Source organism: Bacillus rossius, chromosome 1 (genome assembly GCF_032445375.1).
Source record: "Bacillus rossius redtenbacheri isolate Brsri chromosome 1, Brsri_v3, whole genome shotgun sequence".
NCBI lineage: Eukaryota > Metazoa > Arthropoda > Insecta > Phasmatodea > Bacillidae > Bacillus > Bacillus rossius.
Window position 1 is genome coordinate 255,320,981 of NC_086330.1, and position 25,254 is coordinate 255,346,234.

Below are 25,254 nucleotides of genomic sequence, written 5' to 3' on the forward strand. Positions count from 1 at the left end.
TATCAAGTAGCTTAGCCTTACCCAAAGTGAATGTCGTGCTCCAGAAAATGTTCGAACTATGTAATATTTGCATCACTGTTGCGTTACAGACCTGCAACTTTTTTCAGTGCGCGATGTCACTCTTATGTAAAAATATGTCGTGTTTAGCGCAAACGTGTTCGAATGAATCCACATCGAGCTGCCAAAGAATACCTATCGATGTCGGCAACCTACATAAGTATACAAACCATCGTTTACAAGTGTATTCATACGTAAGTATATAACTGGCGGCGGGCCATGATGCAGTTGGTTCTTCGCGTACAGTCCACTGACGGGATAAGAAGCGTCAAAGATCTTATATGGCTATTCTGTAAACTTGTATGTAATTTCACTGCCTGCTTTAGACAAACAACATCCATTACTTTCAGCTTTGGCTTGAAAAGAATTACTCCGGCCGGCTTTCTTATAAGACTTATTTCAGCTCCTCGTGCGACCAGTGTGTATAATTTGTCCGCGGCCTTATCTTTGTGTGAAAGTTATTTGGAAGGGAAGTTGTGTTGGTAATGTTATTGTTCATCATGTATTACATAACAATTCGACTTAGATACGCACATGTGTTTTTAAAATATAGGTATGTTTAATAACTTGCAATACAAAGTACCCATGTGTTGAATTTCATGTATTGAATTTTTTATTAAATTATGTACGAACATAATAATTACAATATTTCATAAGAAATTTTTAACACTTTTTACAAAGCACTCTCTAATTTCTTCCACACCTCATGGTTAACCTTACTATTTTATTTCATGTTTCAGTTGATTTGAACTGTTTGGAATCATAATATGACGGACAATGAAGAATATTAGTTTCAGTAAATTTTATGAGAGGATTTACTTATTACATTAAATATACCTCAATTTTTACCTCAAAGGAAAAAGTTGCATATCATTAAATGATAAATATTTGTTTCGCTTTAATATAGTTTATGAACATAACTTATTGTGATAATAGGCCTACCTATTAGTTAAATTGTGTTTTTGCAATGCTCTCCTATTGCAGTAAAATTCTTGGGCAAATTGAATAGCATATAGTCAATCTTTAACATAAGCTTTAGAATACATAAACGTAATAAATTATGTTCTCGTGATTTTAACAATTAAATATTTCTTCGCATGAAAAAATTAATTAACTAAAAAAATATTTCAGTAAATTTATACTCAAGGACTAAAAACGTTTATTTTAGTTTTAAAAAATATTGTATGTATGTATACTTTTCTGAAAAAAATATATTCAAGAAAACAAATTTTCTTCTTTTTTATTTTGATCTTGAACTTACTTGACAAGCAATATTGATCTTCAACTTTATACTTTCGGTATAGCACTTTTCGATTTATTCTTCTTCAAACGGGAATTAAATGTAATGAATAAATAGCATTTTCCTCTATAATTATTGCAGCCGTATACTGAAAAGTTTAACTTTCCTTTATTTGCATGACGCGGAACTCCTAACTAGACAAAACGTTTGTTATTTATTTTGAACGTAATATTTATGTTTCCTTTCGAACTTAAATGAAACTCTTAACATTTAATTTCATCAAAAGTTATACAATATAAGTATCAAGTTAAAATATTTTTAAGTGAAGTTGTGGCTATTTTGTTGTTGAAAATGACACTCTGAAGTTTGAATGAAAGTGAGAAATGATAAAATTATATTTGTAGTTAAAAATAGATAATTCATTTCAAATTCAATCTTTTGTACATGCATATTGCCAAATAAATTCCAAAATATATTAAATTCTATGCATTTGAATCTATTAGTATATTCTGCAGCATTAATTCCTATAAGCAAATACTTATTACGTACAATGTACTTTTAGTCCTGTCGTATAGTTATACAAAATGTTTTATCAAAATTATTGTTTCGTCTATGCGGTTATGGTTGAAAAAGAAAAAAAAGTAATTTATATTATTTTTAAATTCGGTTGTTAGTAAGAACACGTATTTAGTTTAATATGACATACATTACTATCGATAACTCTATTTTAGATTTATCTGTCTATGTTATAGGTATTTCAACTTGATTCTTTTTCTTCGGCTTATGACAGCAGCAAATTTTGTTTTATCGCATATGTAATGTTTTTATGTTTTGCATATTATAATTAATGAGTTAGTATTTGTTAGCGGGTGAGGCTTTTTCACAAATGGACGCGTTCTTGGCGGCTAGCAGGTAGGACGCGTGTATTACGCAGGCTGGATAGGGAAGTACGACTGCGGGCGAGCTCCATGATAGAAGCAACGGGAGTAGTAGCACTCGGCTATTTGTATAGGTTGGGATAGCTGTGCGAATGGTAGAACAGACCACGGGTCTATGGTGAGGAAAAAGGTCCCAAGATCGACATCCCGACGATGAGACCGTTTACGAACTGTCGATGGATCATCAGGAAAGTCAACAACTTGTTCAGAAACTTGAGTCCCTCTTTCAAAATTCAGTTTAATACCTGGAGATGACTATATTCGATGTTCTACCAAGCGAAGCAAACTCTTAATTCATTACTAGTTGATGTTTAATATTGTAACGCAAAATAAAATTGTGAATTAGCTTACTTTGCTCATGCCAGGTTTTACAAGATTGGTCAAAGTTAATTAAATGAATAAAAATTGTGTCCCTTTGCTGCTGGCTACCCGCAAGAAATTATCATGGTGAATAATAGATAATAATTTTAAGTCGACATGGAATATTATATGATTTTTATGGGATTGTGTGTTGGTAATGGTGTGTGTATTTATAAGAAACTGTCTTGTGTATTTTATTACATTCACTTCACGAAACGAATTGTCTGAACGTAATGTTATTGTTTGTTTGTTTCAATATTTCGTTTTATTGAACAATAATACATAGTTTGCCGCTTCGAGCGACTACAGAAATGACAATACAATTAGTTTACAGTGTTCCAAACATTTTAGTTTCCTCTACTGTACATGGGGCGAATATGTCTTATGTTATGTTTACTGAAACAATATCATTATACATGCTAAGTGAGATGTTGCGATTGAGTAGAAGCGAAAATATGTCTTAAAACCCTGGTAATGCTATGAATTCTATTCATTAGTTTACTCGGTGATCCGCAGGGTCTGTTGTTATGACTGAATACATGTGCACTTCCTCTATGTAGCGTGGCTTCATTGAGATGAAAGCATAGCTCACGTTGATGAAATACTTATTAATTAAAAAATAAAAATGTTATTTTATGCTTCAATTTCTGTTAGTGTCGTACACAGATTTAAAATGTAATGCAGAGTTCCTTAGTTTTATGTATATCGAAATTTGCTCATGTGTAGAGTAGTTATTAAAAGCATAAAAAACATTTATGACGAATTGTTGTGTATTATTTCCATTAGGCGTAACCATGAAAATAGATAAGATTTTATCATTATGTGAAACCTACATTTGAAATGTTGGCGTTTAAATATTTATAAAAGCGTGTGAACTCTTAAAGCGCTATTTAACTATTTAGGAAGTAGGTAGTTTCTTTGATTTTAGAAGGGTTTTTTTAACAAACAACAAAATTAATTCAAAAATTTGAACTACTGCAAGCAAAAAATACTTTATTCAATTTTTATTTTAAAATTAGCCTTATATTCTACCTTGCTTACACTTTATTATCGAAAAGGATTTTTTTTGACAGAGATGAATACCGTAAATTAATACACAAAACAAACATGTTTTCGTATGATACAATAACAGCTAGTGACAGTGACGAAACCAAAATTATTTTGATAGTTTGTATAGAAAATCCCCAACAGTAGTGGTGGTATATGTAGGGATTTCGTTGTAGATGGGTACTATTTCACAATAAAAAGGAGTTATCGTCAATTATCAAAGCAGCCATGTTTCGTATCTTCTTTGACAGCCTAAATACAGCACCAAATGACGTACTTGGCTAAAAATTAATTCCAGCTGCATGTGTACATTCCGAGAGGAGGGGAGAATCTCAGGGTGGCCCGAACCTCCCTGAAATAAAAAAAAGCCCATCGGAGGGGGCCCGCTTGGATTTGCAAAATCTTCACGTTATCGCGCGGGCCTCAAGGGAATCCTACAGATTTTCGCCCGTGATTCCAGCTATACATTTCACTGACACCTTGAGCACAACAGTCAGTGCACACTGAGTTCTTACATACCACCCGCACTTGTCTTCGATAAAATCTGAACTCAGGTGGATTCAGCATGACTGACTAAGCCTGCAGTCTGAATCCACCTGTAGGCCGCTGTTGCAACAGCTAAGAAATTTACACTGCTCGTAAACAGTCTGTATGTAACTCGGAACGGGATTCCAGTTCATTCGTGTATATTTATTCATCATATTATGCAACGTTAAAGTCATTAAAAAATATTAAAAAAATAAAATGCTAAACAAGTAATAAGTGCCAGAAAATAATAATATGCTGTAATATTTAGTGTAACTAAATACGACGTGAACCCTAGAATACAAAGTTGATGATGTGTCGTTGGTGGGATCACTTGTTTGTTCCTGACATTTTTTTCTCTACAGAATTTTAAAGTGAGTTTGACATGCACTTTTTCTTCAGGAAGTAAGTTAAAAATTTGTTTGTCGTTATTGCGATTTCAAAAGTTGATTTGTGTCTAAGAGTAAAAATATTTAATATTATTTTCATCATTTTATTCCCAGTTTTATTACTCAATCTATTAGTAGGACGTGATTTCTCGTCGCGGTGCGGAAGACTTTTATGAATGAAAGCATAATGTTCGTGCAAAACCATTCATCACACAAATGTCAGTTCTAAAGTATAACGTTGTAAATTTTTTTTTAATTATAACAATTTTTACAATTTTTTTTCTGAAAACACAAGCTAACGCATCAATTTTTGGTGACAATTTTTTGTAATGTATGTAAATCTATTAATCATGTAGAACATAATTAAAAAATAAAAATAAATGTTTTAAACAGAATTGACGATTGTTTGCATTTAATGGATATGGACTGGATCGCAACACTAATTTAATGTTTCAAGTTAATAAACACTGTCAGGAAGCAAGCAAGGCAATATGAGAACATTATCTTTTGGTTGAATGTAGCGAAAGGGAAAAACAGTCACCTTTCTTACCACGATCTTGTTCGCAGATAACGCAGGTATAAGTCCACACAATGACAACCCTCCCATTATTCCGCCCCCCTCGCTGAAACGCCCTCTCCCCCCTCCACCGCGGCGCAGGCGACAGGCTCAGGTATATCGCCACGCCCAACCACTGGCATTAGCACGTGGCCAGTGGCCCACCGCGCTAAACATTTTTACTAGGGAGGCCCCTTAAAATCCAAATTTTCCCGGGGGAGGACCCCCGGACCCCCCGCTTTAATACGGGGGGGGGGGGGGCATACTTCTTAACACCCCCCATACACAAATCCTGGCTACGCCACTGTACAGTACATAAACATAACTTCAGGGGAAAAAATGTGATCCTGGACTGTTCTTTGAAGACTCTCCTTTCTTACTTTCATTTTTATTGTTCCTCCAAAACCTTCACAGGGATTTCTTTTCCCATGTGATGTGAAGAAATTCCACTCTGCACTAAAGGCCAAAATCATTCTTATGGTGACAGTCATTAATAAAATTCCTTTTATTTTTATACTGATTTGATGATCCATCTGAGAAGTAAATTAAATGTTGAACCCAAGAAACAGTGTCTTTTAAGTGTTTCATAAGATGAGATTGAAATGTATGCACTGTTGTTGGGTTATGGTCCAAATGATCACTGATTACACAAACACATTGTGTTAGAAGCTTATCGTTTTCTTTGTAATAATATACAAAGGGATGAACAGTTGCTTGGCGATTTACCCAGTGGTAGCTATGAATCTCGTCTTGGATAACAAATTTAAAGTTTTCTGCAAAGTCTGCAAGAACAGCGCACTCAGTTTCCATAAGTTTCTCCTTCTCTCTCAGGTATTGACTTTGAATCTTTGTTATAAAATGATGAGTTGTAAGTGAATCAAGTTTTTCAATAAGGGACTGAAAGAATTCTTATTTTGGCTGAATAAGTTATCATTTCAGCTCTATCTGTTGTGGTCCATTGATGAAAAATTATGTTGTCTGGAATGGCATCACTTTCTTCAAATTCATCAAACAGAGATACTAGGGCTTCATTTCCTGGACATTTAACACATTTGCGCATCATACAGTTATAACTATTCATATCACAAACGAGTATGGCAAGAAGGTCTTTGTAGTCTTTCATAAGCTTTGCACCATCCAGCTGTGACACACCACTTAAGTCTGAGTTTATGAATTTTAATCTTCCAATTTTACAGTTTGGATGTTTATCTTTAAATTCCACAAACAATTCATTCAAATTGCACAGCACCAGCCTCTTCTGCTTTTGACATTTCATGTTATTTATTTTCACAGATACAGTCTTTTTTTCCAAGACAGACTACTGTATTCATCACTTTCATAGAATTCACGGACTGTAGTAACCACCTCTGATTGAATGCCACAACCGTTTTTCTTTCCCAACACTGGTAGAATTCCCTGATCTTTCACTAGGTCTCTTGTCAGTTTTACCAAATGCTCTGATACATTGAACTCTTCAGCTGTTCTTTGTCAACCCCATGAATTTGGAAGTAAACTAATTATTTTCACTTGCACTTCTTTTTCTGCAACAGCACATTTTTCCTTAAGTTTCATGATTAATTCTTCAAACTCTTCTACAGGCTCTACACTTACTACTCTGTTTTCCAACACTTCACCAAAAGATTCCTCAAGATTTATTTTCAATACATTTGAAACTTTACCAGTCTTGTCAGCTATTGCTTGTAGTCTTTTATGTACACCCAATTTCCTTATTTTATATGCTGGCGAAACCCCTAATTGAGTACATTCATTGTCCACTTTTTCCAAATTTTCACTCGTAGGAATAAAGTCTTCACATTTGTCCCCTGTTACATCATTTGCTAATTGTAGAAAAACAATTTTGTAGCATGTAGGACACAAGGACTTACCAGGGAAAAGCAGTAAATTGTAGTTGCATATATTCAGGAAGTATTTCCCTCAGTCCTTTTGTGATTGCCTTTTTATGCATTTGTAAAGGATCACTGCAATACCGGCCAAATATATGATGATATTTAACAAGATACTTAATCTCATGATACTTACATAAAGACTTACCATCGCTAGAAAAACTGGAAAATATTAGCTGTTGCTGTTCTAAACTAAACTCGCTGATTTTCTTTAATTCCTGTTGCACTGAACCATAAACACATTTGTGGCATTGTTCATTTGTTTAATGTCCTATTGAACACTTTCTCCATACTGAAAAACAATAACAATGCATGGAAACACAAACCATCTTTCCTATACCAGAGCTGCTGGCAGACTAACAAGCAGACCATACCAGAGCAAGTCCGTGCCTGTTGAGACCTGCACACTTCAAACACTTGGAAAACATCTCAGGCATACTTTTAAATATTCTTAGTTCAGGAACTCTTTTCAATTACATTATAAATGCCAATTTTAAGATATTTGAATTTTAAAAAAAATATTTTAGTTTATAATATTTTCGTTGTTGCAAAAATAAATGCAATTTCACACGAGTTTGGCAAGGATGTAACTTATGAACCAGTTGAATCTCATAGTAAAAATTTTAACAGGTGTTATGTACCATGGAGTACTTAATTGTGTGCTAATTATGATTTTTAGATAACTGCCCACCAGAGATATTAAGTCGTAAAGTAAGCAAAAATATGCAAAAAAAACTCATATTTATAAGCTTGTAAAAAAAAGTAGCAAAGTCCCACACTGCAAATAATTTGTGTTTACACTACTATTACATAAGTACTTCCTAAAATATTTTGAAGCCCAACACATACTGCCTTCATTCTGAAAAAACATTAAAAAAATGCAAAATTTTGCAATTGTGAAGCAGAAGTTCAACCTTCAAAGTTAGTAAGATTGAGTGATTTTAGAAAGATGGCTTATGATCAGAATTGTAGTATATACGTAATGTGCTTAACACCTCAGATTTTGTTTCATCATGCCATGATCTACAAAAGCTAAGATATGGCTATGTAGGTAAACCCTTGTAAATGTAAAAATTGTCATGTGCATGGCAACCAAATGGGTGCCATATTCAAACCAGTGAGAATAAAAATTTATTTTTACCAGGTTTAAACTGTTTTAAACATAATCTTAACAAGGCACAAATTATCAAATATTCTTAAAATGGTCCAGCAACCAGTGCTGGTTATTTCCTGTTGGTTTTGTGGCTATGATTAAAGGTATTTTTCATTTAAGTTATTCCAATAGCTTTCTTGCATTTCTTATGTGACTTTTTACCATGATTATATAATTAGTAAATGTCTGGAAAAACTTTGGACATAATATACAGTGCAAAACTATGTGGATTTATTTACAAACAAAAGCCCTCAAAAAATAGTCATTACACAAACTACCATTGCATGTGAGAGCATACCTTAAATGCTGGGGTTTAGGGGAAAAGATATAAGGCTTAATTTATGAGAAATGAAGTTAGCCCCCATAAAAGAGCTAAGGTTTAGGAACTAAATATATGAGCATCCTTTGCCAGCAGAGGAGGAAGCCACAATAAAGAGCTGTAGTTTATGGGCATAATGTACGAGCACTTCCACATAGACTTGTAGTACCTGCCAAGAGGCCATTGTTACAGTTATTAGTGGCCTGGTGGCAAGTATAAAGGGTATAGCAGTGACAGCACATTGTGATGGAGTGAAGCTCATAGCAATGTTGCATTTCCATGTAGATATGTAGTCCCAGCCCAAGGCAAGCTGCTTTGGTTAGGTATAGGAGGGGCAGGGATTAAGGTGTGTAGGGTGCAGTAGCGCCAACATGGGCGTGTGACGGTGAGGTTGACGCGAGGCACATAGGGTCTGGGAGCCAGTGACTATAAGGGACTAAAGCACAGGGTTTAAACGATAATGACTTGAGCTTCATAGAAAGAAATGTTAAAGTATTAACAATGATAGGTTGTGTTTTATTTCCTATAGGTTTTTGAAGTGAAACTTCTTTGCTGAGGGTGCTCCAATTTTCGAGCATTACGAAAATTCAGATTGCGTGAGGGGTATAGTTAGGTAAGTGGTGGGGGAACCGATAGAGGAGACAGCAGGGGAGAGGTAGAATTTATGCAGTGTACTTATGTACTTGAATGCTTGCACACTTGCACAATTGATACCGTGACATTTTCTCACTTTCATACTTGCATAATAACATAATTCAGCTCTAGTGTGTTTGTCTTTTTTATTTCGTCTTTCACGCATCAACGAAGCAACCGATCCAAATGAGTTTTTGCATATAGATAGTTTATGGGCAAGACAGTGACATAGACTAAATATAATTATGAAATTCGATCTCCAAGGGAGTGAAAAGGGGGCATATTCAGTTTTATAATAGAAAGTCATAGTAGGTAGGTCATTGAGTTTGAGTCATTTCTTTATGTCTGCCACATGGTCATGTAGGTAGTAAGATACGGCAACTTCTTATCCTCCTTGACGAAACCCACCTGCGTAGTGAAGCTCGCGGCTGCTAGCGAACTAAAGGTGCTAATAACAGTTTAGTTTAGAACTTTGTCAATACATGGTGTTGCCTTGAAATTGTAATGCACTATTGTTTGGTGCATCCATCACATCTTGCCTAGGAGTTACCTGCCTTCCCACAAAATGAAGCTAAGATTGGCATCCCGGTTTTGCTGATGCATAGCCTTGATGCACAGAAATTGTGCAATCAATGGGATTTTAAATAATAATCCTGTTTTTCAAGTGTACAGACTTGAAACACTGCAGTGATGTTCTTTATATTATGATGTGTTTGGCCCTGGTTATGCTCAGTACTTCAGCTAGTAATATAATAAGGAAGAAATTTCACTTCTGTTGCATGTGGACTCCATTCACACTTTTTTTTTGCAGTGAAAATGGTTCCCCAGCTCCAGAAGCCGGCCCCTGACTTCAGTGGAATAGCAGTTGTGAACGGCCAGTTCAAGGATCTCAAACTGTCTGATTACAAAGGAAAATATTTGGTGCTGTTCTTTTATCCACTGGACTTGTAAGTGAACTGCAGCAGATTGCTGATTGATGAACTTTAGCACTTACCTATTGTTCATGCTTAACTATTTTCTCTTGAGAGCTTATCTTTTATAATGGTTTGAATCGAGTGCATGTTTATGAGTTTTTATAATTAGAATTAAGTACAGGTTTTTTTTTTTCAACCTCCGATCGGCTGTAATAAAAAAATGGGAATGAATTGGGAAATTATTTTAATGTCAAAAGAAACGTACATCTTTACTCTATTTTTCCACATAATCACCGTGCAGATTGAGGCATTTGTCGTACCGATGCACCAGCTTTCCAATACCCTCTGCATAAAATGATGCCTCCTGCCTATTCAGCCACGTTTTAACAGTGCTCTGCAGTTCATCATTGGTGTTGAAGCATCCTCCTCCAAGCCACTTTTTCAACGTGGGGAAAAGGTGATAGTCACTGTGTGCCAAATCCGGACTGTAAGGAGGGTGATCAAACACTTCCCATCGAAATCTTGCAAGGAGTTGTGTTACGGCGGCACTATGCGGTCGAGCGTTGTCATGAAGCAAGACAACACCAGATGTCAGCATTCCTCTCCGCGTGTTGCGTATCAACTGTCTTAGCCGTTGTAGTGTCGCGCAGTATGCAGCAGCATTGATTGTTGTCCCTGGCTCCATGAAATCAACCAGTAGCACACCTTGGTGATCCCAGAACACTGTAGCCATCTGTTTCTTGGTGCTGAATGTCCGTTTGAACTTTTTCGGCTTGTTTGGAGAATAGGTGTGCATCCACTGTTGTGATTGAAGTTTTGTTTCTTCATTATCGAAATGAATCCATGTTTCATCACCTGTCACAATTTGAGTCAAAAAGTGTTCACCATCGTCTGCGTAACGCAGCAAAAAGACAAGGCTGGTGCCATTCGCCGCTCCTTGTTGATGTCAGTCAACATCTTGGGTACCCATCGGGCACAGATTTTCCTGTATCCGAGATTGTCTGTAACAATGGCGTATAGGGCTGACCTTGAAATGAGCGGAAATTGTTCAGACAGTTCTGAAATCGTGAATCGACGTCTCATGAACAACTGCATCAACTCTCTGAACTGTTTCATCTGTTGCTACCGACTTCCTTCCTTGGCCACCTTCATCATGAACATCAATACGGCCTTCGCGGAATTTCCGACACCACTTTCGCACAACGCCATCTCTCATAAAGTTTTCACCGTACACAACACTCATTCGGCGATGGATTTCTGCTGCAGTGTGCCCTTCTGCCTGTAAGAAACGGATGACTCCACGCAGCTCGCATTTCGCCGTACAGTTTATCGTTGCAGCCATGTTGACATTCCCATAACCAAGCTTCAACTGAGGTGTGAGGTGGCCGCTCCACATGGTTGGTGGAAGGGGGTAAACACTACGAGACGTGTCGATTCGTGTACGAGCGATTAGGGTATTTGATAATGGGCATGCCATGGAGAAATGAAACTGTAATCACACTGCAGGGCACTGTTAAAACGTGGCTGAATAGGCAAGAGGCATCATTTTATGCAGAGGGTATTGGAAAGCTGGTGCATCGGTACGACAAATGCCTCAATCTGCACGGTGATTATGTGGAAAAATAGAGTAAAGATGTACGTTTCTTTTGACATTAAAATAATTTCCCAATTCATTCCCGTTTTTTTATTACAGCCGATCGGAGGTTGAAAAAAAAATAACCCTCGTAATAAGTAGTTATTATTCTTTTGGCTTTTGCTTTCAAAATAATTTCCATACTTATAGAATCCAAAAAAAATAGACTGCAACAGGAGTGCTGTGAATTAATATAGGCTATAAGTGTATATATTGAAGGTGTGACCTTGTTTTGATGTATACCATACTAAGGATTAATTTCACTAAATAACATTTTATTTTCAAAATTTTATGCATATACATATACAACTTTGGCACCAAATTTGGCAAGAAAACTAATTTGCCAACAATGAAGAGATCTAGTTGAAATCTCAAATAGGTTTGAAGATTCTGGAATATTACAGAAATCAAAGCTTCTGTAAGGTCGCCAAGTGTGCTAACTGATTCTAGGTAAGCGTGTGACCAGCTATAGGAGTTGTTCAATATTTGGTTGTTGGCTCATGTGTTAAGGTTTTCTCTGATTGTCTGTCAAGTTGTTTTTATATGTAGCTTTGTTTATTGAATTAGTGAGCTTTTTGAATAGCTGTGTATCTGCGATCATCTGAATACTGCTGTTCGGGAATCTTTCCAAACAGCCAGCGCACATGATTCTGGTCCTGCCAGCCAATCACAGCCAAGTCTGTTGGTTTTCTAGCTAGCTTTGCTGTCAGCATCATGCACCCCTCATCACACTTGCCAGATGTTGCCCTGGGGCTAATTTCTATGCTCAAGGTCACACCACACACACACACACACACACACACTGCACACACTTGCGTACACACACTCGCGTACACACACTCGCACTTGCACATGCACCTGCACATACACACCCACACACAAAACAAACCAAGCACCCCCCTCCTCCCAATGCAGCATTCCTGCTAGCACATGCTGACAAAAGACAGGAAATACTAAACAAACTGCAACTCCTCCTGTGCATCTCATGTGTCACGATTCATCTCAGCTTTCCAAACTTATCTTAAATGTCTGAAGAGAAATCTCATTCCCTAATGAATGAAACTTAAGACAGGTAAATTAAGAATTTTTAATAATAAACTAAGGAGAAAAAAAGTTTTGTTACAAAATTTTTATTTCTTAACCTGCAGCTATGGTGGACGCTTGCTAAAATTATTCGTTTTGTTTATGTTTTCATCTTTTGATTATAAAAATTAAATATTAAAATTTACTTTTTAAAAACATGTAATTTTTTTGCTAAGATAGTGGCTAACGTGAATTAAAAATTTCCTATTTATATTTATTATCGTTACATTGAATCAATAAACCAACTTAAAGACTCCACCAGGTAGTTTTATTGGCAACTACCAGACTTTTGCAAATGCAAGACTGATGCAAAACCAAAGGTCCATGAAAAAAAAAGGGGAAGCAGTTTGTTTTTGCTGGACAGTATTTAGAACTGCTCTAATGACCAATAGCCGAGGCTAACAGGTGATTATAATCGTGGCAATGTCTCAACATGGCATCATGCCTCTACAATTAGAAAGAGAAAAGTAAATATCCTCAGCCAGACACATTAACATTTATTTTGCCATGCCATATTAAAAACTCCCAAGTCAACATTTAAAACAACAATGAAATGAACAAGACATCAAAAAGAGAAGCAATAATTGGCTGTAAAACATTATCTAGGAGTGCACTATTACAAAAACTTCTCAAGGTAACCTGCCTTAAAATCAACTTAAAAAAATTAGAAAAAGAATCTTAACTGAAAATTTGTAAAACTAATAAACTCTCAACTCTCAAACAACAAAATAACTCAACACGAGTTATGAAACAAGAGAAAGTCAAAACTAAATGAACTGTTAGCCTCACTGAAATATCAAAAATACTCAATAGAAACTGAACTAAGTTGCACCGAGCTCAAAGCTATAATGCAACACAGCTTTAAAAATCTATATCCAACTTCTGAATTCAAAAAGTAAGTTCTCTTAAGGTTGAAGCAAAACTAATAAAAATTTGTTGAAATTAAAATGGTTGTTGCATATCAAAAATTACACATTTAATCTACCAAGCCATTTAAGTAGCCTACATAAAACATGTGAGACACTAGCCACAAATAAACCATTAATTACTACTTGCTTACTAATTTTCAGGACAGTTAAGCAACTAGGTGCTAAAAGACATTTCTTCTTGTAGAAAAACAACAGATCAACCTAAAACATGACTCCGCAGTCTCCCAAGCTAGCCACAAATATTCACGCCACGCTAAACTCCACGAACCCTTGCCCTGATTGCACTGATTGTTCCCACATGCTTCCCAACCAGCCAATCTTGTACTAGCTTTCTCCTGCCTTCCATAAGACATTCATACCCAGTTTTGACCACTCCCCCTCACATTCTCTTTCCTGTAAGCGCTTTGCCACTGCTACATTCAAGAACTGCCATTCAACCAGAAAAGAGGAGAGAAGTATAGATTGGTTCCTTGATAAACTGTGCCTCACAGCAACGCCAAGCAATTACACGCTCCTAGCCTGCCTAACATCAAGGCTTGCAGAAAACTTGCCTAGCCACATACAGCCGCTACCTACTTGGTGAACCCAGCACACAGAACCATGACAATTCAAACTATTCCCAAAAACCACCCCATCTATGTCAAAAAAGCTAAAATTTTGTCATAAAAATTTATAAAACAAAAAACTCACAATATGTATACCAACAATAAAACTATTCATGGTAAAAAGTCTACATTAAATGAAACCAAGGGGAAAAAACTAATGGAAAAGGCTAGGTATTTCGTTATTGAGAATTCAAAGATAATACTTTTTAAAATTTTTTGACTTTGTTCCAGCATTAATCAAAAACTACGTGACAGATTTCAATAAATTTTTTGTCAGAAAGTTCTTAGGCAAAATGAAAAACTAGGCTATACATAATTTAAAAAATTTTACTTTTATGGGGGTGGAAAAAAAAGGAATAAATAATGTTTTAAATAATTATATTAAAAAATAAACATTTACTATTCAATTAGAACTATAAGTAAGAAAATAACTTGCATTTAGAGTTAGTTATGTATGCATTTTTTTTTTCTTTTATTGAAAAATGTCTACAGGGGGTGAGTTTGTTGCGCGCGCATGTGTTCGGCCACCCGGCAAGAGGCGCTCTATTAGAGCCTGTGTTACGCCCTCATACCATTATAATTTATTTAAATTAATACGTATGGTTTTCTTTTACTATTTCTATTTTTTTCCCAAGAATGGTTTTCAGCTAATTATGATAACTGAGCAGCGCCATGCGCGACCCCTTTCGGCGTACACCCTCAGTTGAGCAGTGAAGACTTCCCTTTTAAAATATTATGAACTTAATAAATAAATAATTGTAATATGTATTAATTAATCCTAAAATAATGTTTAATTTTTAAGGCATTAAACGTGTTATGTATATTTGCTTTGCTATATTAATCGACTAACATTAAATTTATCACTTCCTGCGGCCATGACACCCTGGCCAATAGTCAGTCTCTTCAGTTGCCATTCTGGTTAGGAAGCATCTCCGCACCTTGTCGACTTCAACCTGTTGCTCATTACTGATCAGTAGGGACCCCAGAAAATGGTAAATAAAACTGGCTCATTTCGGTGTAAAAAAATGACAAAAGCGGTGCAAAAAAATGACAAAAGCGGTGCAAAAAACCGGTGTAAAAATTAGCGAGCTGTGCAAAAAATCGGTGTAAAAATAAGCAATCAGTAGAGACCCCAAAATATTGTGAAAAAATTATGCCATTGGCGGTGTAAAAAAAAACCTCATAGCCTTACTGCTTCCTTATTTGCCTGACCAATTTTGGGACATAAGTTTCTCTAAGAGTGTTGGCTGATGATGGCAAATCCCCTGCACCTAAAATGTATACATAACTTACAATATACTTATAAATAGGTAGCATTTATAAGGTTATCGCTGAAAAATATTAATGGGCTAATTTATTCAAAACAATTCTTAGCCAAACCTAACCTAACCTTTTCTAGATTACTGCTGGGTTACAGAGTCAAACCATCAATCAATCAGTCAAAAATATATTGTGGTGTGCTCACCATTTCACAATGCAATCCATCCTATTTATGTGTTTGTTAATCTAAGGTACTTGCATATTTATTTGAAGTAAAGGTAAGTTAATCGATAATATTGTAGGCCTACATATGCTTATGAACTTTTATTAGAGGGGGAAAACATTTCTAAATAAATAAGGCTAACCTTCAACATGGGTGTTACACCATTCCCTCATAGCTGGATGATCAGCTTTTTCCAAAGGAATGTTAACTTACAGCATCATATTAACAAAATCAGAAAAAAAATTCTTGTTTTCTGCACTTTCAAGCTTGTTTGCTTTATTCACGCTGTCGCCTATCGAGATTTGTTTAGACACGGTAGAATGCTTGACAAAATAATTGTCTTTTTTGTTTGTTTTGTGTGTGTAATTTGCCACATGATTTTTGCACGTGTCTTTGCGTGAACAATCAACCCGCACGTTGCAGAACTTGCACATCATAATTTTGTCCCGCTGATCAAAAATATAAAATCATCCGATATTATCTCTCTTTCGCGATCAAACATTGTCGAATTTTTCGGCATGTTAGCCACAAATTCAATTGTATCACAAAACTTACAAAATGTGGACGGTAGTTGTAAACACATAGAAATGTGCACGCAAAAATGACTGCCATCTTAGCTCGATGCGATTAAATTAGGTTAGAAAAATCGACACCAGTGCGCCTTGCGGCAGAAACGACCATTATTCAAAACACGAAAACTGTGGAGTCAATTTGTTATGTTGGTAGTGCGCACATATTGATTGTTGACAATTTTTACATTTTGTTTTCATTTGCGATGGCAATATTTACTGCTTGTAAACAGAGTAATAAAAATACATGGATTTCAGTAACGTGTCAAAACGACGATAATATCACGGCACTAGTCTTTCAGTCTATGTTTATTTCACGCCTATGTTTATGATGGCGTAAATAAATAGAACTTACGACATAAGGACATTATTTTGTGCGAAAAAGCGTGAATTTCGCGCGAAAATTCGTGAATTTCGCGACTATGTCAAAATCAAAGGAAAGCCGCAAAATTCGTTTAAAGTATCAAATTTTCGCGTTATTTCGTGAATTTCGCGCTTCACCATTTTTCGGGGTCTCTACTGATCAGTTAACATCTGCCGTTGTCAAGTATCTTTAAATCTTTTCTATTCATGTTCAAGGCCTATCCTAGCGGTAGACTGTTTTACCTAATTGTTTAAAGCTTTCCGGAGCATTTTAAATAGCACAATAATCTTTGTACTTTCGGGGCCAGAAAAATTGTTGTCCTGGTCAGCATTTAAGCTGGACTACTTGCTGTTGGAAATATTAACTATTTTATATGTAACAATTCCTCATTGTGTGATTACTCAGTCTTGTCAATGTACGTGACAGCATCAATAAAACCGAATAGTCACCCTGACTCGTTCGCATTCATCTCTCGACCACAAGCTTCCCATATGAGAGACAGAGGTGTGTGGGGCACCTCAAGACCCCACTGGCAATGACATAGCATGTCCGCCGATGAGAGCGGGCCGGTAAGTTCCAGCAGCAGGGGAAAATCGAGCCTAGCACCCCGTGGGCAATGTCATGGCCCAGGGACAGAGTCGATAGCTGGGTCCATGTGCCCATCCACGTGGTAGTGCCCAAGATATCTCTTTTCGCCGACCCGGGAAACACCACCCCCCCCCCCCCCCTCATGACAATACAGATGAAAAATAATTCAGTTTGCTTCCCCTTTTGTTGCAAAGTGTGACGATAGCGTGGTTCGCCCGGAGGTGCACACAGCTGACGTGTCGAAGACCGGCTACGGCCCGCGAGAGGCAGAATTGATTGTTCGTCTTGAAATTTAAAAATGGAAATGCCACTTATAAGTGCGCTGCAATAACATAGGTATAGTGCCAGCTGAAATATTTGTACCAAAAAATATATATCCCATTAAAATTTTATTTATGTATTTATATATATATTTTTTTATTTTGTTATATTACTGGGATTGCTTATAGATGAAACCACACTAAATGTAATTGAAACCACCAGCTCTGCTACCACTTGTGACACTCTTCTCTCTACACTTGTGTAATGTAAATTTCTCCTTGGAAAAACTTTGGGAGACTGGTGGATCTTTTAGTTTCAAATACAGAAATAACAAATGCAATTTCATCTATATCTGTGCACCTGTTTATTTTACTTTTATAGTTACTGGAAACTGAGCCAACAAATTTGTTCCTTGACATACATAATTTGACTTATGCATTATTCGTTAATCCTTACAATGGTGGCTAATACACAAATTGGGTTAGTATTGGTTCGTAGGGTCAACCCTTTTTAAAATTTTTACAAGATGACTTCCACCATAGTTAACAATAATAATAAACAATCCCAGGCTTCTAATGATTGGCACGTCGTGTAATTAAAGTTCTCTAATTATCACATTTTGGCACGCTGGAGGTCTAACAGAAAATTTGGAAATATGATGTTTGTAACTTGGTGGCCGAAGATTATGTTTCACACTGTAGTTGGACTACCAGAGTACCATAGCAGTCCTGGGTCCGAGGACGGGAAAAAAGCATGCGGTAGGCATGCTTTCTCCGGCTCTTGAACCCTGTCTGTGAACAAGCTGAATCCAACATGATTAGACCTGGTTCACAGAAAGTCATTAAATGGGCAAAAATGCCCACAAAAACTGTGATGGTCTGGGAAGAGAAAGGTTGTAGAAACTCACCAAACTCGTAGCACTCAGAACGTGTGCCCACCGGGAGGTGGTGAAGACCGTCCCGAACAAGTGCGGTTGACGCGGACGCACTCATCATTGATAGAAATTGGAATTTAGCAAAATATGACTATTTTTACATGGAACACAGACTGACAAATTAAGGTCTAAATAAACTTAGGGAAAACCTCCCTTTACAAGACGACTACATTCTCGTATGACGGCAGAAGTGAAGTCTTGCTGTGGGCTGGCCAAGGATGTGTAGTGGTCAGTCTGATAGCATAGCGCGAAGTGTCTGCGTTGGGGGAGCGACTCTTAATTAAGACAGGCGCTTGCTTTCGAAAGAAAAGGGGGGGGGGGGGGACTTTGGCTTCCGGACCGAAAGGTTCCGATGATTTCCAAGTGGGTGGCAAAGAAACACCTGTCTCGGTATCTCGACGTTGTCGTTAGCTGTCCGAGCAGAGCGCAATCTCTTGGGTGGTGGCCGAAATAGAAGACAAATAGACTTGTGCATATCTCGCACCAGGTTACTTCGAAAGCATGAGGCTTATGGAGGAGACTAGTGGGGCACTCTGGTGGCTTCCAGAATAATTACAGGGCCCTGCTTGTGGCGTGAGTCGCCAGGGGGCAGGCTAAGTTTGCCCGAGACTTGCAGCAGTTGCTACCTCCGCTGCTAGAGGTCAGAGGCAGTACTTTTGAAGACCTATGGCTAGCCTTGACTTAGGCCGGGGTTAATGGCCGGTCAGTGCTCTGGGTAGTGTTCCCAGGATAGGCTGAAGGGGGGGGGGGGGGGGTGGAAGTTGCAACGACGGTGGGAAACTAGCTCTACAGAGCCTGGGGACGTGCGGGACGTTGGGGAAACTGAGAGTTAGACATGTCAGAAATTGCTCGCGTAAGGCGGCCTCTTCAAACCAAGCTGCTCTGATAGCTTGCAGGGCATAGTAGTTCTTTTCACTGCTACAGGGAGAATTACAGGCGACGGGCATGCATCGAAGCTGGGATAAGACGAGCCCACATGCGGGCTTGCAAAGACTATGCAAAAATCAGATTTGGTGCTGGGAACGGATTGGGGAGAATAGCCTGACAAAGATTAAGTGGGAGTGTGTAGAGTGCAAAAAAATTTAATTTTAGTTAAAATTATTGGTAAAATTATGGTTCAAAATTCAAATTTAAAATTGTGCCAAATAAAATGTTAATTAGCGGCACAAAAGAAAATATTTCTCATAGTTGAATAGGTAATATAACTATTTTAAATGCATCACACATGTTAAGTATGTGAAATATCAAGAAAAAAAATTGTAATTAGCAACTAATTTACTGTCAATAAAAGTACATTAAAGTATCTTTCCACTGTTTTTGTCCCAGTTTTTGTTGGAAAAAAAATTCCTTTTTATTTGCCAGAATATCGTTGACCCACTCCTTCCAAGTTTTATGTAAGGTTCAGTACAACTAGGTTTATGTTCATGCATGTAACTACAAGCTACATATTTGTAAAGTATTTTTTGTGACCAGTTGATCTATGCAAAATTGAAATGAAATTTTTCTGTAAAGCTTGGAAAGTTGGCAAGTCTAGTACAGGTGAGCTAGAATTTTGAGTGAACTATAGTGTAAAGGCACATGATCAGTTCAACTTTCAACTGAGAGTTTGAACTGGATTGGGGCCCTCTGCACACACAATCAGTCCAGGTGTTCAGTTCAAACATTCTTAACTGTCAATTTGGAATGAACTAAAGATTGTCCCTCACATGATCAGTCTTCTGGGTGCTGTTGCTGTAGGCTGTATTGTTTTTTCATAGAATATGGAAGAAACTTTGGAGGTTGCAATTGCAGTTGCACTTTTAGTTAGAAAAAGGCATTAAAAAAAAGCAAAGCAAACCAATGAGTATAACAAAAGATGTCTGCTATGACATTCAGTTGATGGGACTGATTGTTTGAACTGACAGTTTGGACTGGTGAGACGCTATTTCGACAGCATTACTGACTGAAATTTCTCAAGCCCTCAGTCGGATTTAGTGGAAAGCCATCAGTTCCGACTGATCAGTCCACCTTCCTTGCATATTCACATGGTAGTTCTAACTGTTCAGTTCCAACTGATCGTGTGTTGGAGGACTTAATTTATGGGAATTGTACAGGAATGTTTTGGGATAATTTTACTAGAAACCATGTAATTTATCTTTAACTATTTATAATATTAGATCAGAATTATATTTTTATTAACTTAACATGGCTTTAATTTGCACATTACAATCATATTCTGATTTATACACCCCAGCCTAAGATTGGTTTTTCAGTTGAACTGGCCATATTGAGTTACAGCAACAAACCAATGAGGGTGTGGTCTGCTGTCAATTGAACAGCTGTGAAAATAACCATTATTATATTGTAAATGTGAATACAGATTTTAATGCAATAAAAGGTATATGGTTACTTTGAAATATGTACGTATTGTATAACAGTGGTTTTTATAATTTTTAACCATTGAATTTATTACATTAGCATGTTGCTTAGAATGCATTAAATTATACACGATAACCACAACATATTTTTTACTTATAACATTATTAATAATGATTGCAGTGTTTGCATTCTAAACAATAGTTATTGCAGTAAAGTAAAGATACTAAATGGTTCTGGTAAATATTAAAATGAAACCAGCTCAAATTTTAATTTATTCCCTACTAAGTACATAAAGTATACAAATTATGTGCTTAGTTTTGAAGGGTTGTTGCTTGCTAGCGGATGTTGATAAGCGATAACATGTGTTGGTGTAGTAATGGTGGTGTGTGTGTGTGTGCACACAGCACGTTCGTATGTCCCACGGAGATAGTGGCGTTCTCTGACCGCGCCGAAGAGTTCCGCAAGATCGGATGTGAGCTAGTGGCGGCGTCTTGTGACAGCCACTTCAGCCACCTGGCGTGGATCAACACACCACGCATGCAGGGTGGGCTGGGCAAGATGAACATCCCCCTGCTGGCTGACAAGTCGGGCCGCATAGCCCGCGACTACGGCGTCTACCATGAGGAGACGGGCGTGCCATTCCGCGGCCTGTACATCATCGACGACAAGCAGGTGCTTCGCCAGATCACCATGAATGACCTGCCGGTGGGGAGATCCGTAGATGAGACTCTGCGCCTTGTGCAAGCCTTCCAGTACACGGATAAGCACGGTGAAGGTGAGTACCTCCGATATATGGATGAGCACGGGTGAGGTGCTAAATTGTGTAGTGGGCTAAAGCTTAAAATACCAATCTAAATCATCACCTTAACTAGACCATCCAAATTATGAGGAATTAATATTATAGACAAGAAAAAGAAAACACTCAGGATCTTGAACACATATTTGTAAATCTACAATACATGTCTTTATAAATGGCTGCTCATGTGTGGATTAACTTAGATTTATTTTTGCATAAGATCTTATGAAATATACAAATCTGCTAAACCCACAATAAGGGAGTACGTCTTTAAATTTTGTGAATTCATTTAGCGCGATGTTAATTTTACTGAACGTCTGTAATTTTCAGTTAGCATGAAATCGCTACAGGCGAAAAAAAGTCGGGCATGATGCCACAAAGTCTGCTTCAGCTCTGTAAACAACAGATGTACCGTGGTGTATAGTTAGCTATATGAGGGGGAAGACATGTGCGTGCAGGTCTGACTATGCTATGGGCTATTGTATAAACATTAGCTATGGCAAGTTCAATTGCGGCTATAGTGTGTAAAGGACCAAATGTTTATACGTTGGCATGTATGCTGCTGGATAATACAGTTTTTTCCCGGCTACAGACGGAACAGTGATGAAATTCAGTCTAGCCAGTGGAAGGGAACTTGCATGCACAAACACAATGCGTCTGCCCATTCGTCTGCCGGTAACGGTACTTGTGCAAGCACCTGCAGTTGGAATCATGGCATCCAAGTGGGAGCGTAATGCATAATTTTCAAGTATTTGAGACAAAACTAGAAGTATTATGGTATGCAGAATGCCATAAAGGCCACACTTATGTTGGTCACACTTTAGTTTTATGCAAGACATTTGTATGCACAATTGTACGATAAAAGACTCTATCAAACATTTATATAAGTCCGATGTTGTTAGTTGTACTAGTGGGAATACATTTGACATTAGATACCAGAACGGAAATTAACAGATGATTCACATGGAAAAGGTTGCTAATTGAATGGTACAAAGAAGAAAAAAATCACCGGTCTTACAGGAAAGGTGTGAACCAAGCGGTGTTACGTAAATAAACATTAATGAAATAAATATCTAGACTGTAATATCGGTTTCACTGCCAGTAAAGGATGGTTTGGAAAGTTTGTGGAAATATACGGGACGTGAGTTGGTCACACCCGGGCGGTCAAATCAACCAGCCGACTGACTAAAACTGTCTTCCGTTATGCAGTGTTGTATTTGTCATATAAAATATTTGATGGTAGGCTTAGAGATAAATGATGTGACATATTTATTGTTGAGCGTTATTCTACTTACCGTGTTTTATCGCATAATCGTCACACATTTAATGCTAAAATCAAGTTTGATAAGTAGGGGTGCGACCTTTATGTGGGGGGAAAAAAAAAAATTTAGATAAAGTTATTCATAAAAACAAAACCCATTCATGGAAAGTACGTTTATTTAAAAAGTGGAGTATAAAAGAGCATGCCAAACTATTTACAGTAGAACCCGTTTATAGTGAACCCGCCTATAATGAATTCCCGTTTATTGTGAATTTCCATCTCAGTCCCGGCAAAATGTGAGGTTATGTATTAATTTATTGGATATAGCGCACAACGTTTGTCAATGTTGATACGTTTTCCCGTGTACCGCGAAGAAATTTTGGTGACATAATGCATATTTATCTCAAATATTTTCATATAATTACAAGTATTTTCACAAAATATCTATTCTGGATCACATTGAAGTTTTTCTCCACAATACACTACTCGATTGTCCACTGTTCATATTATAAACAAGTTGTATTCAAGTGGTCTCGGTAGGCTACGTGTAGCCAGAAATGGTGATCAGTTTGGTGAAAATAAAAAATAGTTTTCCCTGCATAGTTAAAGAATGGGCGAGCGCGTGTACTTTTAATATGTTATCAAAATTAAACATAAATTACCACCACACAAATACATATGTACATTATAGCAGCAAATTCAATATTTTTACGTCTCATTTTTATCGTTCATGTTTCGGACATTTTGATCGAGTAAGGTTCGTAAGACTACCACTAGATAGAACTCTGTGGACTAAATTTTTCCATAGAAAGTGAGAAAATTTCATTCCAGCTTTAGCAACTGTGATACATGATACGTAGTGATCTTTTATGCGCCAGACTCGTTATTTTTCGTTTATTTAGTTTTGACGGTAAAAAGAATTTTGTGTTATTAAGCTGCAAATGTGCTTCAATAAGAAATACGTACATAAAAAAAGGGTGTAAAACGCGGTAAAAAACGTAAGGCATTATCTGTGTGAGATAAACTGGACATTATTGAAAAGGTAGACTCCAACCCCACTGTCCCGCACGTATTAATAGCAAAGGAACTGGGAATTGCAACATCCACATTAAGTACAATACTAAACAAGCTGAACAATCTTCTTTCTCAAGCTGCGAATACGTCACAGAGTATTAAACGCCTGAAAAAAAAGGAAAATACGCCGATGTCGAAGAACCATTAATAGAAAGTTTGTACATGTGTGGTGCATTAAAAATAATATCTGCATTTGCTCATAAAACTGTTGCTTTGAGTATTTTCGTTCGTTCTTTTCTTGGCTTAGGCCTATGTGTAAAGATTTTACTTTTGAGTGTGTATTGCCGAAAAACAAAATCTATGAGCCGCCCCACAACACAACCTGCGGACGAATGGGTCCTTTTTTGGTAGGGGAAGATGCAAGAGGATGGGTGTGTGCGGGCAGGTGCCCCAAAGGCAATAAACACCAGAAACAGCGAAAATTACTTTATATTTTTCTGTCAATAAGGCTGATGCAACCACATAGCAAGAGTAACAGTCGGGGAACCCACATAACGTTCCCTTTCCTCGATAGCATACATATAAGTTAACAATAATCTTTTCAATCGATTAACAACGGGGACAAGGAAAATTATCGTCCTCATATAATACAATCGCCACAAAATACAATAGGTGGATGTGATACCCAAAAACATATAATTAAAACAATTCAATGAAACAATCCACGCGCGGGTCGTGCTACCCCCTCGGACCGCGGCTGCACGTTCAAACAATGCCACTCAGCCCACTGAGATCCCAAACTAAATTAAAATAAAAACAAGCGACTCAGGTCTAACAAAACCGTCCACGACCGTGAGCGGATTCTCTGTGGCAGGCGGGGAACATGGCGGAAGGGCGGACAGAGACAGCAAAAATTAGAAGCATGGTCAACTTGCCATGACGGCCCCAAGGCCCAATCTAATAGGGGCAATCCAGAGTGCATGGTGCTTCTCAAGCCAAGAACAAAATACAGCTTAAATTTAGATGGTGGCAGCCAAATAAGCCATACTAATGAAAAGATTTACATGAGAAGGCACCATATCTTTAACTTATAATCTGTGGCCACCACACGGACAGCACAATCAAGTCAAGTACACTACCGGTAACGAAGAGACATCACAAGAAGCAGCAGTTGCGACCGCATCCGAGGAAGGTAGCTGACGAACGACCCCCGCGAGAGCACCAAAAGCTGAGCACGGCACAAACTACGTGGCGGCGCCACCATCACTAAGCAATCGCGAGAGAGGGGTAAAATACGTCACAGCAGACGGATTGAAAAAGGAGGCAGGGGAAGGGGAAAGG

At 37.4% G+C, this 25,254-nt stretch overlaps 1 protein-coding gene across 3 annotated transcripts in view; it reads left to right on the plus strand.

Moving 5' to 3' along the window:
* The window catches only part of LOC134527487 (peroxiredoxin 2-like), a 76,655-nt gene that overhangs the window by 26,400 nt on the left and 25,001 nt on the right, over positions 1 to 25,254 (plus strand). For all 3 annotated transcript variants that reach the window (XM_063360209.1, XM_063360207.1, XM_063360208.1), the window contains exons 2-3: positions 9,933 to 10,068; positions 21,247 to 21,617. In XM_063360209.1, the coding sequence (XP_063216279.1) occupies positions 9,938 to 10,068; positions 21,247 to 21,617 (502 nt within the window). In that variant the 5' untranslated portion in view covers positions 9,933 to 9,937. The remainder of the gene's footprint in view (positions 1 to 9,932; positions 10,069 to 21,246; positions 21,618 to 25,254) is intronic.